This window comes from Melanotaenia boesemani, chromosome 9 (genome assembly GCF_017639745.1).
Source record: "Melanotaenia boesemani isolate fMelBoe1 chromosome 9, fMelBoe1.pri, whole genome shotgun sequence".
NCBI lineage: Eukaryota > Metazoa > Chordata > Actinopteri > Atheriniformes > Melanotaeniidae > Melanotaenia > Melanotaenia boesemani.
The window spans coordinates 17,054,440-17,069,695 of record NC_055690.1 but is presented as its reverse complement, the minus strand read 5'-3'; the positions used below and the strand labels follow the sequence as shown (position 1 = coordinate 17,069,695).

The 15,256-nt window shown below is 37.7% G+C and overlaps 2 protein-coding genes across 5 annotated transcripts in view; both read right to left on the bottom strand.

The window, feature by feature from the left end:
- Positions 1-98: 98 nt before the first annotated feature.
- Positions 99-1,096, bottom strand: lim2.3 (lens intrinsic membrane protein 2.3). Its single transcript, XM_041994129.1, has 4 exons — positions 922-1,096; positions 455-604; positions 239-373; positions 99-160 (listed from the first exon to the last, which is right to left on the bottom strand). Exons 1-4 carry the CDS (start codon positions 1,094-1,096, stop codon positions 99-101), a joined length of 522 nt encoding a protein of 173 aa, XP_041850063.1.
- A 6,880-nt stretch (positions 1,097-7,976) lies between these two features.
- Positions 7,977-15,256, bottom strand: part of LOC121645585 (roundabout homolog 2-like) — a 68,821-nt gene continuing 61,541 nt past the window's right edge. The window contains exons 21-26 of one of the 4 annotated variants that reach the window (XM_041994094.1): positions 15,077-15,215; positions 13,257-13,585; positions 12,939-13,055; positions 10,622-10,768; positions 10,188-10,312; positions 7,977-8,718 (exon numbers count right to left, since the gene is read on the bottom strand). In XM_041994094.1, the coding sequence (XP_041850028.1) occupies positions 8,707-8,718; positions 10,188-10,312; positions 10,622-10,768; positions 12,939-13,055; positions 13,257-13,585; positions 15,077-15,215 (869 nt within the window). In that variant the 3' untranslated portion in view covers positions 7,977-8,706. Of the gene's footprint in view, positions 8,719-10,187; positions 10,313-10,621; positions 10,802-12,938; positions 13,056-13,256; positions 13,586-15,076; positions 15,216-15,256 lie in introns of all 4 variants that reach the window. The other 3 variants (XM_041994091.1, XM_041994093.1, XM_041994092.1) reach the window with 3 other exon arrangements.

Here is a 15,256-nt window from a genome sequence, read left to right as displayed (position 1 = left end):
GAATATTTAAATAGAGTGATTGGAAAGTTTATTTGGATATTGGATCCTGTTCTGGCATGTTTTTTGGATGAGTGCTGTGTGTGAAAGTATTTGGCAGGTCAGCGTGTGTTGGAGTTTCTTGGGCATTCGTGCATCCGGTAGGCACACATGTAGAAGATACCTAAAAAACAAAAAAAAACGTAATATTATTGGTGAAAGAAGTGAAACACAAAGCCTGAGCAACAAAGTGGATGCAAACCTGAGAAGAATGTGAGCACCACTGCCACCCAGCCCATTATATAGGACCAGGAGAATCGCCAGCTGCCATAGCGTTTACCATAGTAGTTCACTGTCACTCCGGTGTACACAGCCATGGCCAGCAACACAAAGAAGCCTGCACAAGAGGAAAATCACAATGGATGATATTTTCACTGCAGCACAGAGGTCATTTTGTGGCTGTTGGAGTGTCACGCACAGGAAATGAAGAAGAGGATGCCGGCAGCAAATGTCTTGTCAAACCCATCAAAGGAAGAGTAGTGGATGAAGGCCATGACACCAATCACAATGCCAATGAAACAAGCCAGCAGGGAGAGAATCATGAAAGCCCGAGTGGCATCCCAGTATGCTGTAAGAGAAAACAGAGCTCTGCAATCTCCAGCAGTGTCTTTGCACATCCAATCTTTGTCATATATAGTGAGAGTAAGTTTAATTATAAATAATTTATGTCTGTCCTCATTTATGAGACAGTTTGAGGTTGTCATCTACTGGATTTAATGATTTAAGATAGAAAAGGGACATCAGCCATGTTTTGACTTCCCAGTTAAGCCAGGGAGTGAAGTAACCTCAATGCAGATCAGGGTCACAGGCCGACTGTCAGAAAAATGAATAAATGTGGATCTGTCTGTCTGTAAGTGTGCAGTGGAGGCACAAGCGCAGTCTCACCAATGCTGTCTGTGTGTGTCATGCATTTCCCAGGCACGCAGTACCGCCATAGGCCCTGGTGCATGTAATTGCTGGAGTGTCGATACTGCATCCAGTAGTCCGTTGCCGTGGAGACAATGAGGAGTATGTTGCTAACTCCGGCACAGAATAACCCACCTCCCATGAAGCTGTACATCCTGCCAAAATACACTGACTGACACACATGGAGTAAAACAGTGGATCAGGGCTTCGCCACATCTGGCTGCCGAAACACTACCAATTACAACAAATGCTTCCTGTTACAGAGCAAGGAGCAGCGATGGATATGAATAAAACAATGTGCAGATGTATTCAGGAAAGGGCAAAAATGTCATTCTAGAGACAGACAGCTATGGTTAGAGAAAGAAACACCATTTTAGTCAACATGGAGAAGAAGCGGGTTCAGTCTGACAAGTCATTAACACTGCCAGACAGAGGTGGTTCCATCTTTACATACATATCTGATGAACATTTTTTTAAACCTGCTGATAAGTGTGTGAAATTCTGACTGAGTCTGTCATGTTTTCAAGGATGCCAAATGTGGCATGCTAAACAGGATGAGTTCAAGTATGTTCTTCCAGCTAGAATCAATGGTGCATCCATAAAAACAGAAAAACTTGGCATCTTGTTTGAATATTTTATGCAAATTTGGTTTCTTAACCATTTTTAAGGAAGAAATCAAAATAAATCAGATAATCATTTTTTATCTCTAAAATAAATGTCCAATATTGGACAGGGATCTTTATGACATTTCACAGATTGATTACATACCTTTATCTTTTTTTTTTAAGTCAGAGAATCCAATAATCCGGGTTGTCAATGCACAGAGGAGCCCAATATTGCCCAGAATGGCAGGAAAGTTTTGTTTGTGTGTAGGAAACCAAGCGAACAAACGAGCTGATGGAACAATGGAGCAGGCTGAACCACAACCAATCACAGAGGATGAGTTTTGTGCTTTAGGGAATCTGCTGAAAATACAAAACTGTTAAAGCGCTGCACACATCCCAGTAATACTGATGACACACAGGCTTTTTATTCAAAATGCTCCACAACCTCACACAGTAAACTCATGGCCTGCAATGGGCTCATCCATAATACAGCTGGGAATAGAACAGAGTACTCAGTCATTTGGCCATTTGTTAAAGGTCCTTGCCTTTGTGAGTAATGCTCATAGTAATGTAACATTTTTTCCACTCAGCATCAGGTGATTTCTGCCTTTAAACACATTTCTGCAGCAGATAATTATAATTGAAATGGTGCAATTGGCATATAATCAGTCCAGTATTTAATCTTTCAGCCATATGCAGTTATTGATAAAGCAATGTCTGAAATTACTTTCACTGCATTTTCCTTTTAATGTCTTTTAACCCTGATAATAATAACTAAAACGCAAATTGTGTTCTCTTCAATTTATAATGCATTAAGTCTCATATTTACAAGTTGCTGCTTCTTAATTTTCACTCAGCCATTCCAGAGAAATTAATTTAATTATAATTGAAAATTTTCTCAGACGTTTATAAAAGAAAACACACATGTAATTAGGAAATTTAATGCATCCAAACAGAATAAATTCTTGAGCCCACATGCATATGATTAAGTTGAGAGAGCAGAGTGTGATGTGTGAGGCTACTAAAGCTTCAGGTTTGTACAATTTGGGTGACAAAGCTGCAATAAAAACTGCATATTGTTGTAGCACCTTGGAGCATGAGTGATGGATTGCAAAGTGTGTAGTTCAAGGTCAGTGGCGTAGCTTATCATTAAGATAAAAATGTTACTTTGAAAGCATTCATTTTGAATCGGGGACATGTTTTCAGAATATAGATCAGATCATAAAGAAGAGATCCTAAAAAGTCCAGTGTCTTTGTACTTGAGAAAAAACACTTCCTTTACACACTTAGGTCTTAACACTCAAAAACAAGAAACAAGAACAAACAAAAGAGTAAATATAAGGAGAGTATTATGTAATAGAACTACATGGTTGTGAGTCATGCTTCTACATATACAGCATAAATAAAATTTACTGCCTTTAAGACCTGTGTCAAAGGGATTTACCAAGAACCAAAGATCTTCATCCATACTGTAAACCCATTATCCTGTTCAGGCCTGCATGTTGCTGGAGTTAATTCATTAACACAAAGTGACAATCACAGAGTTCAGGCATCTTTTCACTGTGATAGGGGTCTTGGCTAATTTGAGTTCTTGAATTATATATATATATATATATATGTATACATATAGGTTATTTTATTTTAATCCATCATCTGTCAAAAGGATGCAGCAAGAGTAACTCCCTGGGTTGGTGGTTTGGATTGGAGTAGGCAGACAGAACTGATCCAGCTGAAGAATTCCTGTACCAAACTTAGGGTAGGTAATGGAGTTAGCTTATTGTTCATTTTACCCAAAAAATTAAACAAGCAGTGCAAATGCAGCTATATGACGGTTCCAAAGAAAAAAATTATTGACTCATGCTTTTGTAAAATGATTAAATTAATTCTAAGATTTTAGAATTACAGCATTAAAAGTGATCAATAGAATAACTTACCTCCAGCAATACAGCTTGCAAATTTATTCTGATTTTTATCGGACAAATCTACAAACATGTATTCACGTTTTCTGAAGCTCCAGTTGAAACATGTCAAGGTAAAATAACAACTCCTTAAAAAAATCTTTGTCTGATCAAAAGAATTCTTACAACTATGTATTCACTGTTTATTTCTGACTTGTGTTTTAAGCATAAAATTCATTCATTAAAGAGATAAACATAAACATAATAAACAGTAGTCCAAACATCTTTATGGTTGTAGTTTATATTTTTATTTTGGGCTAAAACTGCCTTCAGGGGCAGGTTTAAACTTAAGGGGATCCTTGTTTAGGTCACTGCATTTATTTATTATTCAAATTTTATTTCACAGTAAGCCCACACTACTGACCTAACTGATCACAATCATCTTGCTAGTCTTGGCTACATCCACTAGGTGGTGCCTCATCATTTATCTTGAAATAGGCTGACTTGGTACTTAAGTTTTCTCTCTCATTAGTAGGTTTGAGGATACGATTTTTCATGAGACTTCTCTGTTTGATACCTTTTTCCATTAGTTTAAATTTGAATGTATTCCTTATTTGTACAAAGCCTAGTGGTTACAGAGGTGTGCTTGGGTCTAGAAAACCTGGATTCAACTCCCTGGGCTGCCCTTGAGCAAGGCCCTAAACCCCCGGCTGCTCCCCAGGCGTTGGAGTCTGGTCTGGCAGCCCACTGCTCCCAGTGTAACTAGGATGAGTTAAATGGAGAGAAGGAATTTCCCAGCTGGGATTAATAAAGAATAATTATTATACCTGGGGCTGTTATGTTATCTAGGGCTAGAAACAGAGCAGCACATGGAGCAGGTTTGTTTCTTTAGCTCATAAAATAGTCATGAAAACACTGTATTGAATTGAACTGAATTGAACTGAATTGAATTGAATTGAATTGAATTGAATTGAAATGAATTGAATTGAATTAAACTGAATTAAATTGAATTGGTGACACACTGTGGATTTTACTACTAAAAGCTGTGTATCATTTAAAGCAACTTGACTTTGATATTTTAAAGCCAGTAAGCATCAGATGCAAAATCCGCTATTGAATGTTATTTACTTATTAATTCTTTTTCTTTTGAGAACCATCTTGAATCTCTAATAATACTATCTAGGACAAAACTTTGGGAGCCAGATGTGATGCAGTTTAAACTGGAAACATGAAGCGGAAACAAGACACCTCTGTTACACACAGATCATGAAAGCCAGAGGAAGAGGATTTAAATACCTAATAGGGTCTACTTTGGTGGAAGAAATAAGTTATGATGAAGTTGTCTGAATGTGTCTGTTGACAAAGTGTGAAGTGGCCTCAATAGTAGACTCTTGCTGGACAAGCTTAGTGGTCTTTGATGAAAGGATGAGGGGACGATAGAAACCCTAATCCATGCTTTAGGCAAAAGCATACAATTGTAGTATCCCTCTAAGTTGCATAACCCTTTCAAATTGCATCAGATTACCATTATCCTCATAGTCTGGCAGGGGTTTGCGGTTTTTTGCTGAGGGCAGTCCAGCTCACTTTCCCCACTACTGAACTCCTTCCATGCCAAAATACTGGAGAACTTTTACTAATAAGGTCTGCATGCAGGAGGCACACACACTGGATGACAGTGCAGACACGAGGAAAAGCCTTTCATATCCCACTGCTGTCACGTTTCAGGAGTTGTACAGTGAGATGAAGGCTTCCCTCTCTCATTAGGCCACATTCAAAACCAAACAGTCTCACAGTGATGCATTCTGAAGAAAGCATCATATCACACACGGTATCTTACATCAGACAGCACTTTACTGCAAACATGATACAACAATCTCAGAATTTATTTGGACCTCTGGGCCAATTAGCATTGGGGGATAAATGTGAGCCCACTCCTTGGTCTTCCTGTTTTTCTTTCCATAAGATCTTTGAATTATCATGTCACAAAGAAAAGGATTTCTAATTTACTTTGCTTGCATGACAAACAAGCCTTATGCTTTTTTTTATTTAATGTGACTCAATAATATACAGTTAAAATACCAAGAACCTATTTATTTATGTTGTCAAATAGAAATTTACTATGTATTTCTGTAGTGGAATGAGCTTTGTCTCTTTGATTTCATAAGAGCATGCTATCTTGGAATTGATCACTCTCATCAGAAGTGAAATGTTATAGATCATCACAGGTCTGAGGTGATCAGGACTATGATGATGGAAGACAATATAAAATAATATATTACAATAACAATACACAATATGATACAATATCATTTTTTGTTTACACCAAAATCATTTAGTACTCTTAAGGCAATCATGTCTAGCAGCTTAAAAAAGAAAAGCAATAGAGGAAAACATAATCTCAACAGAATTAGCCTTCCCATCAACACACTCTCTCACCCACCCATAACTTCACTTTACAAATAGATGAAAAGAAATTGCTCTTCACTGTAAAGAGACAAATGCCCCCTCACAGCATTTGCCTGGTTTTATATTTATAATCATGACTCAACTCATATAATTTTGACCATATTTATGTAGATCAGTGCGTCTTGTTTCTGCGCCACTGAACTTTTAGATGTGCAATCATCTTTGTAATGAGGTTTCTGCACTGCAACCCAACTATTAAATGTGCACATTATGTTCTTGCTAACAGTCTGATCACATCTTGCATTCATTTTCTCAGTCACCTGAGAACAAACTGCTTTGTGTTTTTCCATACATTTGACAAGCATCAGTGTAATCATAGGGTGCTGTTGATTATAATTTCTAACTTTATTTTCTGATGTCTCTCCCAGAGATCTAATCCTTTTATAACCGACATGCAACCCTGTATCATAAAAAATGTGGAAACTTGGTAGTGGGGACCATTGCAGCATGGCGAGCTGGCCTTAGGAACATCTCAAGTCCCCCCTACTGTGCCAGCAAGATGAAAGAGATGCAACTCGATGGGAGCAGGTGATGAAAGATCTCTTGACTGTGAATAGCAGAACCTTACTGAATCAAATTCCTGATCAAATCAGTCTATTATGGTATGGCATGATGTCCTCCCAAGTCTAAGGGGCTTGGACTATTTACCTGGGGCTTGGCAGAAGCCCCCACATATGTGCTAGGAAAGCTAACCAAGCGCACATGCTGAAGGCTGCTACTGGTGACACAACCAGGTGTTAAGTGCGCATGCATTTCTCTCTGCAGTCAACAACATGCAATGAAGCCACAACACTACTTAGATCTACCAGGGGGAACTTCTAGTAACAGCGTGGGACTAGCAGCCCAAGGTTGACCTAGGGTAGACAGTTGAAATTCCACCATGACACCATAGTTGTGACCACACTCAATTGAGCGTGCTGAGAATTCACTGCACGGCCTTCAGGCAGCTGGGGATCAGGGGGTGGCACATTAGGAGAGCCATGAAAAACATTACTGATGCTACTGAAAGGGCATCACGTTGGCTGTGGATCAAAAGGGGGATCTGCGGTCTACATGATCTACCTAGACACAAATCAGGGACTGATCTTCCCTGGAAAAAGGTGTATAATGTATAAGGACCCCAATGGCACCCAACACTTGGTTACATCATAAAGTGTGACTATAGGCTCATTTTCCTGTCCGCCATCTTTGCCCAATTAAATCTGTGCATATAGATGAATTCGTCATTAAATATAACTTTTATCCAATCATCCACATTTTCTGACTGCTTCACTTTAGCCCATCATAACTTCTTTTTTCCATTTGTTTAGGGATGGCTTTACACACACACACACACACACACACACACACACATACACACACACATATATATGTATATATTTTTTCTTTCATTTCTGTTATTTTTAATTTTTTATTACTAAAGCATGTTTTGTAGTTTAATATTTTTCTTGGTTCCTTGTCAAGCTGCATGTTTCCCTTTTACAACCTTCCTATTTTGTTTGTACTTGCTCAAAGCTTTAAAGTCAGTTGACTAAGTACAGCCAACAACTTTTGCCATTGTACAACTTGAATTAGTCTCTTGAAGGAATTTTATCATCCTTTCCATTGTTACCACTGACAGCGCTCAGGTTGGGGCCTTGTTTCCTGCTAATCAGCGCGACGCAGCAGCTCTTTCAGCTCTCTATTTTAACTGCACGCTTATTTGCATATTTAGGCTTGTGCAGGTATTTGTTTTAAAATGCAAATTACAGGATGATTCTATTTTTTTTCCTTCACAGTAGAGTGATTCCATATTTTGTTTTTCTTTATCTGAAAAAAAAAGACAGCAAAAACACTAAGTTTTTCTTAGGGTTGTTTTACAAAACCATCAGGTTCAGCTGTTAAAAAGTAAGTCATTTATTTTATTTGCTTATTTATTTTTCACAAATTAAAATAAAGTCGAACAGCATTCACTCAAAGTATTGATTTCTTAATATTTGGGTTGTATCATCTCCACAAATGACACATATTATAGCATAAATTACGCAGGCATGTTGTCTATTTTTACCTTGAATGTGCACACAAAAAAGGGCAAACATTATTAACAGTCTTGCTGTGAAAAACACGGCTGCTCTTGTCCCCTCGCGTTTAGTACAATTCACACAATTTCAGAAATATTTTCGTAACAAATGCTTTATTGTTCAGTTTAAAAAGCAACACACACTGGTGATCTACAGAAGTACCACAGTACACACTCACACAGAAATGAGATATTAAAACACTGACGCACAAACACCACACACATGCACAGACACAACAACTCTCTCTCTCTCTCTCTCTCACACACACACACACACACACATTATGGGCTATTAACATATTTTCTGCCTCATGTGTTTTTGTCACACACGCATCATCATGGTTTCATGGTTTGAAGTCAACAGAAGATACATTCATTAATCTGCTGTACAACAATTTAATACAGACTAAAACAGACTTCCCTTTGCGTAAAAATACAGTATTTCCCCTGCAGATCCATTTTTAGTATTATATCTGATCAAATCTTTTAAAAAAATGCATTTAAGATGTTTATATACACAGAAAGAATGTGGGAAATCATAAAAGAAAAGAGAAAATTATTAAAATGAAATAACAAAAAACACAAATAACTTGTGAAAAGGCAGATGGCAAGCCTTGATGCTTTCCCTTTCGTCTTCAGCCTTTCAAAAGATGCCATGGCAACAGATTGGCGGTTCGCAAAGACACGATCTCGGGGAAGAAAAAGGAGGATGTCACATCACGTAATCAGCTGCTGTCTACATGAAGTTCTGGGAAGAAAACACACAGCACAGAGAGTAATGAGACAAATGCAAACATCTTCGCTGAAAGTCATGTTTAAATACAGATTACACAGTGAAACACGGAAGTTCTTTCCCAATTTAAAGATAAACCAGTACCGAATATTTAAAAACTGATATGTGTCATTCATATCAATATTGATTTTTATCGTTTTTTTAATCCCCTGGTCAGATACACAAAAGACTCCACTGAAGAATTACATCTTTCAGAAACAATCACATTCACCTATAAAATGAAAGAAAGAAATTAAATTCTTAAATGATATAAATACCACATTTCTGCTATTATTCAATGTTCTTTTTATTCACTGAGGTCTGGGTGCTGCTCATTCAAGTGTGTCATTTTTTTATGCCTTTTTTGTCCTGCAGCTGTTTCATGAGAAGGGGATGAATACACACTAATTCCTATAAAACTAAATTCAGACAGAAACTTGAAATATGCAGTGGTTATGAGCTGTAATTTCTTAATACAGTACTTTTTCAGAACACTTATAGTGTTAAATCATGCACATTACAAAAGGAATACACATCTTTTGTGCTGAACCTCTAAATCTACTTTGTCTGAACCTTTAAAAACTTTTTACATTATTGTTATATAACAATAAATAACCCATATTTGACCAAACCCACATTTGGAAATGAGCTTTAAAATAACAACATAATTGCTATACACTGTGATGGGTGTAAACCAGCACATTATGCTTGATCAGTGTTTCGTTTTTAATAGGCATTTATCTGATTATTTCATCAGCTGTAATGCAATAATTTGTGTCTCAATAAAAATGTTGAAATTAAGCCCAAACAACTCTGGAAAAGCAAAGTTATCCTGGTTACATTCCACAAACCCATAAACTCTTTATAATGCAGCATCAAATCTGATATCTCAATTGAGGTAGACATGTTGATTTTATAAGGAAGAAGGAAAACTAAACCAGAGTGTGGTCTTTTGTGGTAGTGGCTTTGAAGCATCTTAGGCTCTAATGTACTCCCATTCAAGCTCAGACTTTTATAAAGGTAAGTAACTGTTCCTCTGAAAACACCTTCACAGTTTCATAGATATTTGCCTTCGTGACCGTAGTTTCTAAACCAGGATGATGTCTGGAGGGGGTGGATTACGTCTATCACTGATGTAGTCTATGTGTTGTACATTATATTATAAATAAGGCATATGAGGTGTGTTCTGAGGAAGGAAGGAACTCCTTTTGGTGTGACTGTTGTCCTTTATTACTCTTTAGACCTTTTACATGCACAAGAAGTTAATCGTAACACTAATGGAAAGAGAAAACCACATGGGGCACATTATGTTATAAAATTTCACCCATCTGTAATTTGATATTTCTGAGAAAACTACTATGGTTTTGACACATTAAAACCTTGGAACATCCCAGCGCTGTTCATGCACACTGTTCATCTGCTCCCATGTGTCTCTCAAGCCATACCTCATCTCTCCTCTGGCCAGCATTGGAGGGCCGGGGAAAGGATTTTCCACCGAGGGAGCCATAGCCTGACTTCTGGACCTTGGGTAGACTGCTTGGCTGACCATACGGGATTACATTTTCATCTGCTGATGACAAGCAGATCACTGTATTTATTTAGGTTAAATCCTAAGTGATGGGGCAGGCTAAAAATGGACCCCTTGTGACTACAAAGAGAGTTACTACATTATAACAAGTGTGCCTTCTGTGGTGGTAGTTGGGTCTTTTTAAGCTTAAAGGGATTTGTACGAAGCTTCTCAAAAAATATTAATGCACATCTACTTGAGGTCCAGCTGTTGGAGCTACATGACATATGTTGCTGGGGCAGATATTGTGCTTTTGTCTTTTTCCTTTATGTAGCTGCAGGCAGAGCTGCATTTATACAGCAATGCTTGTACCTTGTGATAACCACTTTGTAGGTCCTCCTCTTTGTGGTGAGAAATGTTCTCTCCTCTTTGGAAGAGTGGGCGAGTCACTCCCCTCTTTTCTTTCACTGTCTGTTCGGCTGCGGCTCAAAACATCCACCAAGAGCTGCAGGGAGTCATCTGTGGAGGGAGGGGTTGGTAGAGGCGGGAGTCCTGCATGTGATTGATCAGTGATGATTAAAAACACAGACAAAAGAGGAATTCTTCTTAAAAGGAATGGTTTGACATTTGGGAAATATCATTTACTTTCTTGCTGAGACTTAGATGACAAGATACCACTCTTGGGTCTGTGTATTAAATATGAAGATGCAGCTTTGCATCAAGACTGGAAACAGTGGGGAACAGTTTATGTGGCTTTGCCCTCAAGTAGCAGCGAATCTAAAGCACCCTGATTAGCATGTTTTTTATGCTACAAGGTGAAAAACAATCACTGGACATGCTATAGACCATCATTTATGACCTTCATGACAAGTTGCCAGGCAACCAGAGAAGACAGGAAGTTGCTATTGGTCCTGTCACATCACACAATTATAAAAACATTTGAGCAAAATACCAGTGAAAAGACTTTTAAGATGTTCAACATTTCTTAAAAAGCTGCTAAATATTAGCAATATCACAACAAGATTAAAATCAGAAATTTAATTACATTAACAGAATTAATAGAATTTTTGCTATTATGCTGATAGACATTAAATATAAAGTAAGTTTTTTTGTTGGGGATGCCACTGATCTTTTGAGCACTTTACAAAAAATATAAATAAATTTTGATCGGATGAAACATATGAGCAATATGGATATTTTCCATTTTTTCGTCTTTACAAATTCAATTAAGATAAAGTTTATTGAAGAATGAAAAGTGAAAAAAAAGATTAGCTAGATCTAGATTCAACCTAGGCATTGAGTAAACATCAATCTATTGTCTGCCTTTGTTGTTTTTTTTTTTTTTTTTTTTTTTAATGGAGTGCAGTAAGAAAATCATCATTCTAAGCAGTGACTGTATGCTTATATTCCTTAAACCGGAGCTTCACTGCCAGAGACCTTTATGCATAAGCTCACTATTTATGTAGATAAATGGTATAAACGTGATTTTAATAAACAGACAAGAGGCCAGTCTTTGTGCACGGAGTAGACATTGTTTGACTTTCTAAGCACAATCAGATAAACTTTCAAATATCATTGCCGGTTCAGTGCTCTATACACTCTACCAGTGTATAGAGATCATGGCAATGATTTATAGGTTTCCTAATTAATGAAGTTTTATATCAAGCCATGGGAATCCTGATCAATATTAGATCTGAAACATATAGACTATGTTTAATTAGCTGAATAACAGTAATAGATAATATCATGGTTTATGATTTTGGTTCTGACTTTGTGTTTAGTTTTGGTCATGTTTCTAGTTTTTGTTCTTGGTTTTTTGGTGTTCAGGGCTTAGTTTTATGTTTCTTTGATTTCTGTTCGTTAGTGCACCTTGTCTGATTACTCAAGCATGTCACCTGTGTTTAATTTGTCAGTCTGTGTATTTATGTCCTGGGTTTTCAGTTACTCCTTGTCAGATCCTTATATTTAGGTTTATCCCTGTCATATGTGGTTCCCTGTTCTGAGTTTAAGGAAATAAAATGACTTGTCACCTGCCTCCTGCCTTGACTGCCTGCATTTGGGTCCTCACCTTCACCGCCATTCATGACAGATAAACCATTGCCTCTCAGTTTTAAATAATATAACACAATTATACACAACTAAATGAATGCTAGAGAACTTCACATTAAGAAAAAATAATCTGAAGGTGCTCTTTGTAGAAACAAACATTTAAAATTTCACGTGTGCCAATCACATGTGAGGACAGATTAGGATCATATCATTATTTATGATCATATCCTCTTGTTTTCTTTGTTTTTTGCTGCTATGGATCCCAGTTAGTTTTGCCCAGAAAGTTTTCTCTCTACTGCTTAAACAGCTGATTAGTACATAAGTTGATGGCTGGTTGCCATAGTGGAACAGAAGATCATCAGTTTTTGTGATCAGGACAAAACAGGCCTATGCAAGAATTTAAGACGAAATGCAATGTTTAAATATGTGTGTAATGCATATATTTCTCAGTGAGAATGTTTTGTGACTAAAATTATCATACATCAACCTTAATATTGATTATTATAAATTTTTAAGGCAATCTAAGAGTTTAAAAGTTGTCAAATTATTTTCTTTAAAACTAAAAGATTTTAAAATGACTAACAGTCCCTTTTTCTAAACCCAAACAGGAATTAAATATATCAGATGCAGTGCATCTTACCTGTTTCACTGTGCGGCTCTCTCTTGTTTTGTCCATCCTTGGGCACTCTCTTCTTACTTCTGGATCTGTGTGCCTGGGCTGTGGGGCCCGACTCTGCAGCTGCAGCAGCAGATTGTACTGACAAGAAAGCACACTGATGTCATCCTCAGAAAAAAAAAAGCAAGGAACATGAAGCTTCACTCTGAATAAATCCAACATGATTTTCTTGTACAAATACTTTCTGTTAAGAAAAAACATTCACTAAATACAACATGACACTCTGTGGTTGTGTGAGACCTACTCTTAAGATGTGATGCATTATAATGAATTCAAACTGACCTTTGCTCAGGCTTTCCCCCCTGAAATCATTTGCCCATTGGCTACAGTTGTGCAAATCACTGGCATCCCTGGCCTTGGTGTTGGTAAACAGATCCGTGTTGGATTGGGACACCTGGGAGCTTGAGTGGTGACGGGCCAGGAGGTCAAAGTGTTGCAGGCGCGGACTGCCATTAAGCTTGGCTGCATCTTGCTGAGAAGATATGAGAGTTGCTGTGTAGGGGAGCTCTTCTGCTTTGGAAGGCTGACTGGAGAGTTCTTCTCTGGAACTGTCCATTAGGTAGGTTCTGGCTGGCAGTGGAGGACACCAGTCATCATCTTCCTCCTCAGAGCTAAATGATGAAGAGTAGTATGAGTTTACATCTCTGAGGTAACTATAAAAACACAAAATCCATAGATCCACACATTACTGCTGATAAAGACTGAATGTGTGTAGCAAAATCATCTTTTTTACATAACTGTGATTTTAAATGATTATGTTTTTTAATTTTTTAGATACTGTCACTGGCTGGTGTCACACACCTTCTGCTCAAAGTTTACAGTGTAAGTTGTCCCAAACACAGTGAATACCACCACACGCTCCAGTGGGTCAATAGAGCTGACTGAGAGGAATATGTTTCATATTAGTCTATATATTGTACTGTTATTGAATTTAGACCTAAACTGAGTGTTAAATCTAAAGCTGCAACTATAAAGTGTTTTCCCCCAGAAAATGAAAATTAGTAGCAGTTGCTGTCCGTTTTCTAATTGAGTCATGGTTCTTCTTATATCATGCTCAAAATATAGGGAAGAACTACAACTCAGGCGTAGAAATAACGGTATTAATATGTGACAGTAAAAGTTTCAAACAGTAATTAAACAACAGACTGAAATCAACCTTTTTCAGTTGTAAAACAATTAATTTCAACAGAGTTATTCCTCAGATGCACACTTCTCTCATAGGACACCTGAGTCTAGGCTGCAATACCCCTTGCAACTCTGAGAAGGCCACATCTAATTTAAACAGTGTCCTCTGTCTGAGCCACGGAGGAGTAGCTGTGTTTGACCTTAACCAGCAAACATAAGCATACGTGCAAGTGAAGTATATGAGTAAGGTTTGACCTTCAGACTGCTTGGGGTTTGCATTCTTTCCTCACTCAGTTCCTGGATTTACGTCTGCTGTCCTAAATAACATTTGATGAATCCTGATAATTCTTTAAAATGTTTACAAAAATAACCCTGTTATGTGTATGGATATAATTTAAAAGAAAATTTTTCAAGCAGAGGCAGAATAATACCTTCCAAGTGTCTATGGAAAAGGGAACCAGCAAAGAGTAACAGAGGATGAGATGCACCTCCCTGATTTCTGTTGTCACTTTAGTGCCATCAGGGCTAATTTAATGACCGACGTGTCATTGAAAATGGAAAGTACTAATCCAGCCTGTCAGATGGATGCTAATGTCATTACAAAAGACACGGCACAGTTAGAACAGCCCTCCGATTCCACCCCCGATATGTCCGCAATCTAATGTGTCAGAACTAGTTAGAGCCGACGCTCCCCTCTGCATCCCCAAAGCGTAATCAGCTCACTGCCTTCAGACACAACTGTTAATTTGCAAACTCCTCGGACTCCAAACTTCACTTAAGTTTTGCTTGACAGCTTCAGCATTGTTAGAGGGCAGCTTTGATATCCAGCTGTCTTAACTGCCTCTGTCACAAAAGTAATGTAAGACTGAAGTTAATAATAAAAGAAAACTATATAAATGTAAGCAAAAATAAATAAATAAACCAGCTCCTGAAGGAAGAAAAGAATAACCATTTCAGAGCGTAGAGATGAATCTCACCTGTGCTGCGCCTCTTCTTTGTTTGATTTTGCATGATCTCTGTCATAGTTGGCAGGAAGAGGCAACGATAAAACATCCACCCAGGTGAGAGGAGCTGATTTTGATGAGGACCCAGTACATCTCTGTTGCAGTAGTTTGTCTAAAAACGTAACATATAATGTCACAGTTTGGTAGATTTTT

Bases quoted from the DNA above. Each gene is read 5' to 3' on its own strand.
- lim2.3 (XM_041994129.1), bottom strand. From the start codon at position 1,096: ATGTACAGCTTCATGGGAGGTGGGTTATTCTGTGCCGGAGTTAGCAAC. The intron at 605-921 runs GTGAGACTGCGC...TTTCTCTTACAG, and splicing joins GACACACACAGACAGCATTG to CATACTGGGATGCCACTCGG. The intron at 161-238 runs GTTTGCATCCAC...TTTGTTTTTTAG, and splicing joins GGTGCTCACATTCTTCTCAG to GTATCTTCTACATGTGTGCC.